At 40.0% G+C, this 13,748-nt stretch overlaps 1 protein-coding gene across 1 annotated transcript in view; it reads right to left on the bottom strand.

Moving 5' to 3' along the window:
* Window positions 1-13,748, bottom strand: part of LOC139291128 (ecto-NOX disulfide-thiol exchanger 2-like) — a 67,559-nt gene that overhangs the window by 40,117 nt on the left and 13,694 nt on the right. Inside the window, exons 2-3 of the mRNA XM_070913057.1 lie at window positions 10,523-10,678; window positions 1,043-1,249 (exon numbers count right to left, since the gene is read on the bottom strand). Coding sequence (XP_070769158.1) covers window positions 1,043-1,249; window positions 10,523-10,678 — 363 coding nt within the window. The remainder of the gene's footprint in view (window positions 1-1,042; window positions 1,250-10,522; window positions 10,679-13,748) is intronic.

The following is a 13,748-nucleotide window of genomic DNA, read 5'->3' as shown; positions in this document are numbered from 1 at the left end:
GACTTTCCAGTCTCTAACCTCTACACCACCACTGCCCAACTTCAACTGTGTATCTGTTCACACAACTTCATTAATCCCTTATGATGGAGAATGTTTCACATTTGTGATAAAGGGTACACTATGATTTTGACCTGCTATATTGCAGCTAACGTGCTTAATTTACAACTGAGTGCAGAGCAAATCGTATTAGGACAGGTAAATATATGAAGTAACACTGAACAAAAGAAAAAGACAAAAATGCAGCTGTTAATTTTCAAAGTCATGTCAAGTCACCAGATAGGCCAATGCAGCTGCCATATTTTTGACATAGCCACAGAAAATACAACTTACAACAATACAACTAAGTTCATATACAGTAAGACATGCACAAATGGTAAATGTGCACATTTACAATAAAAAAGGATAATTCCTTTTGTCCTATTCTGTCCTCCAGAGCTGCATGACTCCCTTTTGTTCCTACAACTAAATATTCAGTGTTGCTCACTTGCAAACAATCAGTATGGAGTGCAGCAAACTTTCCATCTATCTGTCCATCCATGCCCCTATCTATTTATCCATCTGTCAAATGGTCCCGGATGAATGTTTGAGGCTGGAGAATTGTAGTGCTGAGTGATAGATATCAGCCCTTTCATTTCCATCAGAGTAAAGGTTAACAGCTCATCATTCTTCCTCCACCTGAGGTGAAGGAGTGCCGCGGCACTGGGAGAGGGCCGGGTGCACTGATAGCGGCGGACTGACAATACAAGCAGTCTCTACAGATTCAATATTGTCCAGGCGAGTAAGAAAGAAAGCTGTTATCCTCTGACCTTTAAGACCAATGTAAACCAATACATGCCTAAAAACCAGGTTGGGGGTTTGTTGGGATTTTCATTGCACAGCAGTGAGGATTCGGCAGAAAAACAACAATCAATATGTGTGACCAGCTTAACAGACATAAAAGGTTCTTTCTCTAATAAAAAGACAAAATGAAATATCACACAGGATGGGATGTTTTACATGAGTAGTTAGAGACTTACACTGTTTTGGAGTGAAGATACCTTACCAGAGAGGAAGAGAGCCTTGTCCACAGTGAACTCCTCAACAAATCGGATATGACAGAAGTTTTTCTTGCTCTTCCTGATGGCAGCAATATCCCCACACTGTCCAAAGACCTCCACAATGAGCTGCTCTGTGGCGCTCTCGGGCAGACCGCCGACAAATACCGTCTTACACCCTGGAGGGCGCTCCCTCGTGGCTGGAGGCGGAAGGTCTGTCAAACATGGAGAAGGAAAGAAAAGAGACAACATTATTTCAATTGAAGGTGCAACTGTAGTCCCAACCTTACACAGCACAAATTCAGCTCCAGGAAATCCACCGAAAAACATTCGGATCACAGGTGGCTGATTCTCTCAATCATTGAAGCTACAACATCACTGTTAATCAAGATCAAATGCAAATTGAGTGATGACACAAAGCTCTTGTTTGTAAGTGATGTTACATGAATGAATGTTTTATTATTGTGTCATGCATACAACTATGCCCAGTCTGCTTACAGAACACCAAAAATCCATATAAACTAGATCCAGAATGACAGACAATAATACAAAGTCCAAAAATAAAGAAAAGGTTTGAATTAGTTTTGAAAGTTTGAATAATTCAAATAATTTTCACAGTCAGATTCTAAGAAAGTCTAGAACAAAAGTCATAATCGTCAAAACATCAATACATTGTATAACATTGGAAAAAATAAGTAATAAATAATAATTTTAATAATCCATCTTGCCTTCTTTTACACACTTTTGAGACAGAACTGAACACCTGCTCCAATGATCCAATTTGATAATCTGCACATCAGAATATTTCAAGGTTATATTGAGTAAAGCCATATGAATTCAGTCTGCTTTCCAATTTCAGTCCAGCGAGATAAAAAGCCTGAAAAAGCCAACTGAAAACATATAAAAAGTTTTAGTATGGCGCTGAAACAGCAGAGGTTATAATGAATATGTCTCTTTTCTCCCTCAGCCAGTCAAGGACACGTGATATAACACTGTTAACATGGCCATCGAATGCATGAAACCGAGTGCGTGAAAATTACTCCACATTTAAGCCACATTACGCAAATGAAAATTGGATGCCATAAAGAATGTAATAGGAGAAACCAAATGGCATCTACAGTCTCCACCTCAGAAAGTGTTTCTTCTTGACATTTGTAGGGCATTTAGTTCCACATCTTTTCCCACCTTATCATGACTTGCTTTGAGGCAGAGGAATCTGCTGTGAGAAACCAAAAAATAAAAAATAAATAATAATAATAAATCTTACATAAAGGTTACCAGAGAAAGTCAAGTCAAGTCAAGTCAACTGTATTTATACAGCCCACGATCACAAATGTGCCTCAAGGGGCTTCACAATCTGTACAGCATACGACACCCTCTATTCTTAGAGCTTTGGTTTGGAAAAGTGAAAAACTAAAAAAGCTCAGTTAACTGGGAAATAAATGGAAGAAACTTCAGGAAGAGCAACAAAGGAGGGATCCCTCTTCTACTCTGATCCAACAGGTAAGAAGGGGCGAGTCCATTTACAATTTTATAGGTCATCAGAAACACCTTAAAGTCTGATCTGACATGGATAGGGAGCTAATATGGTCATATTTTCTAGTATTAGTTACGCTCATCCACCCGCTAAGTTATTTGACCACTCTGCTCAGGACAACTCTTCAAGTTTTTGGAGGCTGTTCAGTTTATCTAAAACGGCTTGTTTCACACAGAGCGTGGACTGAGGGGCTGCATAAAGGGCCAGTATAAGATAAATAAGGACTTTTTTGAACTGTGAATCGTGCAAAGCTTTCCTAGTGGAATCCCAGAATAAAAATATAGAGCTGAAAAGAGCACAATATGGGACCTAGCTGCATCATTCTCAACCAGTCGAAGCCTTTCATTATTGGCACGCGGCCTCAGAACAACGCATTACAATAATCAAATCTAGATTAAGGTGTGAATTAGGATCTCCCAAAGAAAAGAAAATACCTAATGTTAGCTATGTTACGTAGGTGGAAAAAAGGCCGTCTTGGTGAAGTCTTTAATGAGCTGATCAGAAGAGAGGGTAGGATCAAACGTAACACATAGGGTGAAGGCCGTTTGCTCTCAGGGGGTCGGGGCGGCCACAGAAAGAAGGCCAGTTATGCTCACAACAGTGACGAGCCAGCCAACTGCTCAGTGAAGTAAATCTGCTGTACATGATGATGAGATGCGCAGTAGGGGAAAGATTTCTCGATGACCATACCATGATGGAAATATAGAATGATAAGTGATAACATGGAACAATATGCTTGAATCATTTTTATATTACAGAGATAATCACGTCACGCCTTCCCCGGCATGAAAATCAAATCCTCCTGGCCAGAGAGAGGCTGATCCTTTTGTGTCGATGGTCCGAAGCATGAAGGACGTTACTGACTGAACAAAGATAAATGTTGACTGATCTAATCTCAGACAGATCAGGCTATGACGTGAGTGACTGGTTAAGTCTGCACAGAGAGGACTGAGAATATCGATGGACGCTAAACCATCTGGGCTTTGATGTTAGCACTGTTATTCAACCTAGAAAAGATGGAAAAAAGCTTAACTCAAGTGCGGTGTTACTATGGTTGGCAAAGATTGTTGTTAAGTGATTGAACATTTAATGCAAAGAGTGCTCGGGTAAAGTTTGGGCTTTGAGGCTGAACATTTGCAACAGCTGGATTGAAAAGGCTGTATTTTTAAGTTACGGTGCTTTAAACCTTGATTTTTACCTTTTTCCCTTTAAAAATCAAGCTTTAGATTTGGTTACATTTGGACAGAACCAAGCTTGCTGTTTTCCTCTGTTTCCAGTCTTAATGCTAAGCTAAGCTAATCCACTGCTGGCTGTAGCTTTATGTTTAGCGTATAATTGAGAGTAGTATCAATCTTCTCACGGCAACCTTATTTCCCAAAATGTCGAACTATTTCTTTAAAAAGTGAGTGAAACAAAGCAGCCACACAGTCACTATTTCCCCCTGTAACACTACGATACAGTACGCCTGCTTTTTGTCCTGATTTTACCTGTTTGTCATTATTCATGACATGTTAGGTCTGGCTGCAGTCAGGACTCTCAACTAATAATGCACATAATCAATTATTTCCTCATGAGCTGTGAACAGCAGAAAGGGAAAGTAAACACATTAGACGCATTACAGGGAAGCATGACGTGCTGCCAGTCATCAGTATTTGACTCTCCCTTCTGGGTCCATGTAGCGCTGATGATGCAGGATGACATGTTACCTGTCAGTACATTTGATTTCAAGCTTACAGCTCTTGGTTCATTTGTAATAAATCAGTGTGAACACGAAACCCACCAGAATTAAAGGTCAACAATATATATTTTTCATAACTATATTTTTCTTCCTTAGTTTGGACAAAAACAGGAGAGTTTTCCTCCACTCAGTCGCCAGTTTATGAAATATATGAAGCTAAAACTAATGCAGTCTAATAAAACAATAAAAGTCCTAAAATAAATGCAGGAGGTGTTGATTAAACTTTATGGTAATTTGGAGGCTGCAGTTTGCGCTGCTGTTGAATTGTATTGAGTTTTACTGAGAGATGTTTCTAATATTTCATGTGCCCTCACTGATATAAATGTGATGGATAGAATATTAGAAACACCTCTCGGTTTGACACAATTCATTTCAACAGCAGCAACCTCAAAAGTGACCATAAAGTTGAATCAACACCTCTCTAAAACAATTTCAACAAAAAAGAACATCATAACCCTCCAGACAGAATTTATTGCAGGCTGATAAAATGGAAACTGAGTGTATTTCTCAGTAATAAATAGATACTACACATATCAATCTAATGTGAGCTTAAAATAAAATGACTACAATAACTGTTACATATATAAAGTGAATAAATATAAAACATAAAAATGGATTTTGAAAAAGTGTTCGTATGAGGCTTAAAACAGCAGAGGTCATCAATCAAGTTTATTTGCCACATGTAATCATATAAGGTACAATCACAGTGAAATGTAATCGTTGTTTTGTATGTAAATGTAATTGTTAATGTTATTGTCGGTTAAGTGAACTGAACTACAGCTGTGAAAGCTACCTAAGAATATTATGTAAATGTTCAAATACTCATAAGTTGTAGGCAAAATATAAAACCTATAATATCCTGTTCTTACAGCAGCCATCATAAAACTATAGCGACAGAGCAAGCTGAGCTGAAATGTAGGACTCATTCTTGTACACTTTGAGCCGCTGAAATCACTTTCCCATGGCTATAAAGCTGTGGCCTAAATTATACGACTTCCCATCAATCATCTGCTAAATTAGAAAAAATACAGTGTATTTTTCATTCAGTAGGCTGGACTTGAAATTTTAAATTATGGGCCCAAGAGGAGCTATTATCCAGTCCTGTCGCTTTAGTGCTAAAGAGCCTGTAGCAAAGTTATGGTAAAACACATCAAAGGTACTTTATGGCTTTGTCCTCCTCATGTCACAGCTTGCTCTGGCGCATGGCCCAAACGCCTTCGTCCCCTGACCTTGGCGATGATGATGGCATTAAAATCGGAACATGCACACTCTCTCACTCGCATACTCACAGCCAGAAAACACGCACACACCAACTCTAGGACAGCACCAAGGTGATAGCTTCCTGGCTTTACTTTGCAGTCAGCTAAAACATGCTGCGGCTCATTGCACGATTCAGCATTAAATTACAATTTCTGACAGAGTTCGGCTGATGAGCGAGGCGGACGATATAAAAGGACAACAAGGTAACAATCTGACATTTAGCTGACACTCTTGCTTCATAAAAGCCTGCCTTTGAAAACCAACATTTTTTTTTTCCCAGACACTCTAGAGATGTGACTGCATTACCAAATGTTTGGCTTTGAAAGGAGGATGAAATCCATATTGGGGACTTTTTTAGAAATGTGGGCACGTAGTCAGGAGGGTTGTGAAGGGCATCTTTGGTCTTTTACTTTAGGGTAATTACAGACAGACAAGCCTGACATAGATGAAGAAGTGGTGGAAAAAGAAGAGCCGGAGGAAGTGATGACCATTAAAGGCACTCACAGAGTAATTCCCTGAAGCAGCAAATGAAATGTAGGTCTTCAGCATTAAAGGGCTGAGAGACGAAAATGGGTTTGAGTCTGTGTGTACGGGAGTCATGGAATAAGAGGAAGAGACAGAGGAAGACAGAGTTTAATCAAATCAAAAGTTTTTCTGTGTTAAGAGAAGAAAGTCCAAACTCTGAATGGAAACTGGGGCTACTTATTGACAGAGTGTACTGTTTAAAATTATACATTTATCAACAATCATTACTGTCAAGACAAATCAACTACTGTGCATTAATGCAGTCCAGTTGTTTATGATAAATCAAGAAGTCAAACAACAGAAAATCTGACAATTTTGACAAGTAATTAATTGTTTAAGTCATTTATCAGGCAGAAAAGAATGATGACTGTGAGGCAATTTGAAGATTTTTACTAGCACATGAGCTTTTAAATTGTATATCTTTGTGTTTTGGACCGTTGGTTTGACACAAGAAGCTATTGTTGAGCATGTAATTTTGGGCTCAAGGAATTTGTGATGAGTATTTTTCACACACTTCTGACAATTTTCTAAATTAAACTTAATTATCTGAATCTTGACATGAAAATAGATACTATATGTAGAATATAAAGAAAGATAATTAAAGCTTCAAAAAGAAAAGTATGATATGCAGATATGAAGAAAGGCTGACAGAGAGAGAGATACTGAGTTTCAGTGCTGTTCAATTAAAGGTCAAAGAGGAGGAAGCTGCATTTAATGTAGGAGGTGGAGTAGCTGGGGGTCCTGCTTCCTGTGATCACCACCATATGTAACCTGCTGCCCTCTATCCCCATCACACACACACACACACACACACACACACACACACACACACACACACACACACGACTGCCGGAAACACAACAAATACCTTAGGAAACAGAGCACTGACTCACAATCATCCTCTAACTCCACATATAGCACACTAAGTGAAAGAATACACTGTTGACAGCAACATTTCTGTCCACGTTTTCCATTTTGCTCCCCCAAACACACACATATACTATACAAACACCCTATGACACTCATTTTAAAGATAAGTTTAAAGAAAGACGCATGTCAGCTTCTATTGTGACCCCCTGCGTTGTCGCCTGTGGGGGAGTTTTATCATGCTGTGACCCCCTTAGAAGAACCCCAGAGGCTTCAATTACAGCGGAAACTCTACCAGTGAGCCAAAAAATCTCCTCAATGGCTCTGTTCAGTTCTGGGTGAATGTCTTCCCATCTGTTCAAATAAATTGCTGTGTTAAATTCCTACCCTGAAACGCTGTTATTTAGATGGCATTTTCCCTTTCTTCTCTTTAAAAAATGTCTGCAACTAAGGAATGTCTTCTTACTGGTTTCAAAGGACAGTTTTGACACCCTTTTGGTCTATTGTAGAAGGCAACAGCAGCATCTTTCAAAGGAAAGTGGGGAAAAAAGAAAGTGCTACTCTTTCATGTCGGGAGTAAATTGGCTTCCTCTGAAGACTAACTTTTTGGACCCATTCTCGTCTATGGCGCACTTCTTGCCTTAAAGGTGACAAGAAGGAAAGGAAATGAATAGGAGGAGATGGATGGTACGAGAGAAGAGGTGAGCAAGAATGAGACTGTGGCAGGAAATATCACAAAGATATGTGGAGATACTATTGTAGAGAAGACGGAGGAAAGGGTTAAAGTGAGAGATTTCATTCAAGCAGCTTAATGGATGCCCTACATTATATCTTAACACGCCATTGGGTGGATGCTTTTATCCAAAGTGCTTTACAAGTAGCATGGCTGCCTAAAGTTTGAGTGTGAGTGGCCCATAGGAGATGGAGTCCTTAACCTTAGCAGTGTACAGGCAATCTGTACCCGCATGAGCTGCATCTCAATCCCGGCTCATGATTGTTTTTTTAAAGCTCGCTCTTGCTTCTTGGCTGGTTATTTTACATATTTTGTCATACACACAATAAAAAGACACAGAAAGTGAAGTGAAAGCTTGAATTCAAGGATAACCATCACTTATTCACAGGGCTCTTAAGGACTGGAGGGCATGGCTACTTTCGATTCTGTGCCTGCATGGACACAAAAAGGTAAGAAAATGGGAAAGTGCTCACACTGGGAAATAATGTAACCTCAGGTCACACTATGAGTGTTCATGACAGGTTCTTGTGTTGTAACATTGAGCAGTTAACAGCCCGACTCCTCATTCAGCCTCAGGATTAGAATGAACTCTGTATAAAGGTTCACTGTGTTCATCCGTGAGCTTGTCTCTGATCACTAACGCAGCCCTTGCTAAGGTCTAAAGGTGCGGGGGAAAGATTTAATAATTAACTTAAAGCGTGTGATTGTTTTTTCTGTCTGCATTAAACCACTGACATTGACGCTTTATACACTCAAACACACTTGGTATCAAAGGCAGACTCCCACACTGGTTGTAGTGAGGAGCTCCCACTATCGTCTAAGTTAAAATTGATGTGATCTCCATCTGACATGTGAGGCTGCCCTAAAAAAGACTTTTTCTTTCCCAACAGAAGGGAGAAAGTTCCCACCAGAGGGAATGTACACTGGCATCACGTTAAATTATTTACAGAATGTAAGTGTGAGGGAAAAGTGTGACTGCAGACCATGCTCACTGCGAAGTGTTTTATTTTCAGGTTACTTTTGATGTTTATTCCAAGATATTAATATATCTACGATGAAGTAACTGAAAATTAATTGAAAAGCCATTTAGTTTTGTTTAAAATGTGTTTGGTTAAAATCAAACAAATTACATACAAATCACAATGAAAATGGGGCTTATTTATGACCTAAATAATATTCTTTTAAAAGAACGTTGACAGTTGACCTCTGCTTTTAAGATGTTTGGGAGGATGAAGATTAGATGACTGTCTGGTTGAGAAGGAATGAATGATATGAAAGATTTCCCACTTTGCATCTTATATGCATCCATATAGATAATAACGAGATGGAAATGTCTGTTTGTGGGACTAAATACTATAAATCTCCTATTGTCATTAAGCAGTCCTGATAATGCCTTTGTAACATTACCCACAACGGCCCCATAAAACCAGAGATATTACAATGACTATAGTATAAATGGCATAGAGAAATCATCTCACACTATATATTGTTATATTACCTAATCTTATGCAGATGCTTTGCAGGGGTAAATGTATTGAAATATGAAATAACAAAATTTGCCTGCATCTTGGCATAAACTGCAGTGTCATTTTATGGAGGCTATAAGGGGGACTGGACTTGTCACAGAGGCAATGGCACCTTTGGGAGCCATCCCAGAACCACCACTGAGTATAGGAATGGTGTTTCGGTCCCTATTCCACTCATCTGTGGCTCAGCTTTATATAATGTTGGCTGTTTAACTTTTGTTGACCTGCTATTACGTATGGTCAACACGTGCTGCCAACATTTTCTCCTGGTTCAGGCTGAGAGCTCGCTTGCCCTTTTAATAATAATAATAATAATAAATTCCTTCAGAACACAATGGAAAGATTAACCCAATTACCATGAATCATCTATCGTGTACTGTAGCTATAAATAACAACGACAATTAAAAAATGCTTCATAATCATGAGAACAGGGACTTTTAGCCCCTTCATCCTTAATTTCATACCCTATTTTGTGAGGGTTCAAGGATATGAGACCCCCATTCATTTCAGATCCTGATGCACAATCACTTTAAAATAAAACATGTCCATGTATGTGTGTGTGTCCAGGTATGTGTGTGCCAAAGAGAGTGTGTGTTTGCACATATACATATGTAACAGTCAGAGCCTGACAGAGACCTCTTGAACTGGAGCTAGTAGCTGGAAGACTCAGAGGTGATCAGGTAATTAAGTGGATTTGACCCCTTAAACAGGAGGTGGGAAGAAAGGAGATGCAGTATATGATGGAGAAAAGAGAGAAAGAGAGAGGGAGAAGCATGTATATGGGACAGTAGAGCGAGCAGGCGAAGAGAGATTAAGAAAAGATACAGCTGATAAGGGTGAGTGGAACCAAGAGGAGGACAGAGGACATTACCTCTTTGGCCCGGCATATTGAAGACAGCAGCGCTGCATTATGTGTTCACAGAGGTCAGTCCTCCAATTATACATTCACAGACATCACACAAGCGCACGCCCGCATGCATACACACACCTCCTTTAATTCCTCCCCTCCCTTCCTGATGAATGGAAATCAGCTGCGCTCTGCTGCATAGACATACAAAGAAGGTATTAAAGGTGACATTAAGGAGGAATACTCACTTCTTCTTCGTTGTCACACAATATCTGAAGTGGTGCATAGGTGTCTCTCCAGAGCCCAAGTGTGAGGACGAGGACAGAGATAAGTCATAGATAATGCACACGATAAATAAAACATGCTCCCGGTTCGCTGACGACGGGTCAGCTTGCGGCGTTTCTGTGACGCTCAAATCTGTTACAACAGCAGCGATAACTTACTATGAGACTTACTGGGGTTGGGAGGAAACAGCGTGCAGCTCTTGCAGTGGATGATCTCCTTGACGACTGGTACATCCTGGGAGAGGGGCGGGGGCGGCAGGCCCAGGCCGGGCATCATGGGATTTATGGGGGCAATGCCAGTCATCAGCCCGAGACTGGGGTCAAAATCTGGAGTCAGGGAGAGAAACATGGATGAGAATACATAGCAAGTACCACAGCAGCTGCCGGGGAAGCAGAGACACACAGGGCACACACATTAAGAAATTAGCTTCGGTTTCCTAAATGCTACTCAGTCACAGCTAACCTTTACTGTGGCATCATTTGAGCACATGCTGGCTGTTTCATGTTCCAGTTTACATTGTGAACTTCCTCCATGAACACAGAGCAACACTTCTGTCAACAGTGGTGACACACAAGAAGTTTATAAATAACTGAATATGTCAGCCGCTCATGAATAAATCATCTGACGAAAAACGTGAATATTTAAACTATTTTTACTTAGTCTCTTGTTTTTTTCTCATTCTCTCTCTCTGACTTTCTTTTCTTTCTTGAGATCTGTCTTTCTCACACACACACACACACACACTGATAAACTATTACACACTCTCTCGCTTGCTCTCTGTCTCCACCTCTCCTCCTCTTTAGTCTTTGAATGATGACCTTTAACATCTCAAAGAAATTTCAGAAAACACAGAACCTGTATTCACAGGTACTGATTTAAATTGCACCTGGGCACACATGAATACACACACATTTGTACTCTCACACACATCCCCAGCCTTTTTTTGAAATGGAAATGCATTGCCCTCTCCCATGAGTCTCCAGTGCACCTGCAGCTGACAGCGGCAGAGAAAGGAGGCCATTGTGTGCACGTGTGTGTATGCAATGCCGTGCATCTCCATCCCCTTGATGACAAAAACTTGACTGAGACAAAACTGAAATGAAAGTACAACAAAACAATGATGCAATGTTCGCTCAAGAGGACTGACATGGATTTTTTTTTTTTCTTTCAGGAAGAGTCAACAGAGAAAGAGAAATCTAGTTCGATGAGCTATTATGCATTAGTAGTAGTGGGAGGGATGGAAAAAGTTATCAGTGACACGATGCTGCTGAACTAAACACCATGAAGATGAAGAGCTGTGATAGTGTGGTGGTTCGCCTGACTTCCTCTGCCTCCTGTTGATGACCCCGACATCCGTCTTTAGCCAGGTGACAGAGGGAGAGGAGGCGGGTGATAATGAAAGCACCGCTAGGTTGCTAGAGCGATGAATGACTTCTTCTGGTGAGGTGGAGAAGAGGAAGATGGATAACAACGGAGGGAGAGAGATAAGTGATGCAGGAGTGAAGCAGCAGAAGAGAAACAGAGCCATAAAATCAGATCCAATTATTACTACAGCGCACCAGGATGTACTGTTTTCCATTAGACTGTATCTCTGTATCTGTCTGGGGCGTTCACAGATTTCACTAATTGTATTCTTATCTGTATTTGTTGAGACCGAAAAACAATAGCTGGCTGCTGAATAGCAACGTTGTTACGTGATGTACCTTTTCACGATATCAATGTTTTGTTATTGTCTGTCTTCTGGGTTTGATTTGGTTTGGCAGCCGCCTCTCGTATTTTAGAGTCAGGACGCACTGTAAGTAAGTGATAAGACTTTTCAAGAGTCAGTAAAATACAGTAATACAATTTTTTTTGTACTGCACTTTTACCTAATAAATAGTGTATAGCTCAAGTGAGTGATTTTCATACTGTACTGAATTGAATAGAAGCCAATGGTTGTCTTGAGGTTAAGTTGATCTACAACGCGGCTATATGGTTGGAAAATGTTCAGCAGTGATGAATAAGAATACTCTGGCTTTACCTGAATGAACATTTTCTAAGAAAGTCACCAGTATTGTACCGGGGAGGTTGAGGTTTATGTCACTGTGAGTCGCTAATTAGGACCAGATCTGTTGTTCATCGATACACCTTACCAAAGGTTTAGAAAAATACTATATAATTAATTTATTCATTCAATTAAACTACAAACCGGAGCAGCTGCTCAACAATAAGCTCCTGTAACATCCTACATGTCAAGTGTCACATTTTAGGTCTCATGTTTTTGACCATCATCTGTGATGTAAAAATTTCAGATTTGCTCACAGTCACAAAGATAGAAAGTGTGTGTCCTGGTCATACACACTGGACGGCAATAGAGGAAGCAGTGCCGGCATTTGCTTCACAAGTAGTTTAGCTAAATTTGGTAACATTCAGCACTGGAGCAGAGAAATGGTCAGGCACCGCACTGCTCATTCGCTGTCCCCATCTTTACCTCCAGTCTTCTCTGTTTTAATTAAAATGTGAGACAAGACTGGGATTGTAAAAGTTTATAGCAGTGTTTGTTTGTTTTATTATACAGGAAAAAAGGCAATCTTTTGACTGACTTAGAAGAAGCCCTAAAGAATACTGTACACTGGACAACAACAACATCCTGACTGTCTAGATTTATATCTGAGCCTACATTCACATTGCAGTTGAAATTGTTCAAAACTCTGATTTATTTCCTCTCATACAATTTTCTAATCGGTAAAAATTGCCAAACAGATTTCTTGTTTGGGTCAAATCTGGCTCCAGTAAGTGTTTAAAATTAGACCTTACTCAGATCTGACAATGTCATAACACAAAGTCAATTTCACATCATCAGCCTGATACTGTTGGACAAATTGTTGGTCATTGCAGTTTGGCAGGGCCGGGAGTCAGCATTGAAGACAGCAACAGAAAAAAAGTTAAAGAAAAGTCTGAATTCAGTCAAAACTTAAACAACTTCCATCACAGAAATGTGTTCAAACTAAGTGGCAGAAGAGTTGGTAAGAAAATGGACGTGGACGCTATTGTTCTCTCTGTACAAGCGTGACTTTTCACCCTCACTGACAGTTCATACTGGAGGGGCTATGGGAAAATCTGAGCCATGAGCAGCATTTATAAACTGAGCATGAAGACCTGCTGTGTAGATATTCACCGGTACGCCATGTCTACGCATGTCATTTATTTATTCAAATGATTATCATTAATGTATTTTTTCTGTCAAAGTGTGATCCTGTTTGTGCCAGTGTGCCTGGTTTTCTGTTACTTTATGTACTTTGTACTATAAAAGGATTAAATAAGACTCTGTCTGACCCAGGAAAACATAGAGATCAGACAAAAAGTCGTCTCCAGGGTTACATCCCGGCTTCACCTGCTTCTAGCACTCTGAACTCA

The sequence above is a fragment of the Enoplosus armatus genome, chromosome 10, assembly GCF_043641665.1.
Source record: "Enoplosus armatus isolate fEnoArm2 chromosome 10, fEnoArm2.hap1, whole genome shotgun sequence".
In the NCBI taxonomy this organism is placed as follows: domain Eukaryota; kingdom Metazoa; phylum Chordata; class Actinopteri; order Centrarchiformes; family Enoplosidae; genus Enoplosus; species Enoplosus armatus.
The sequence above is the reverse complement of the archived record's forward strand: the minus strand, read 5'-3'. Positions and strand labels throughout refer to the sequence as shown.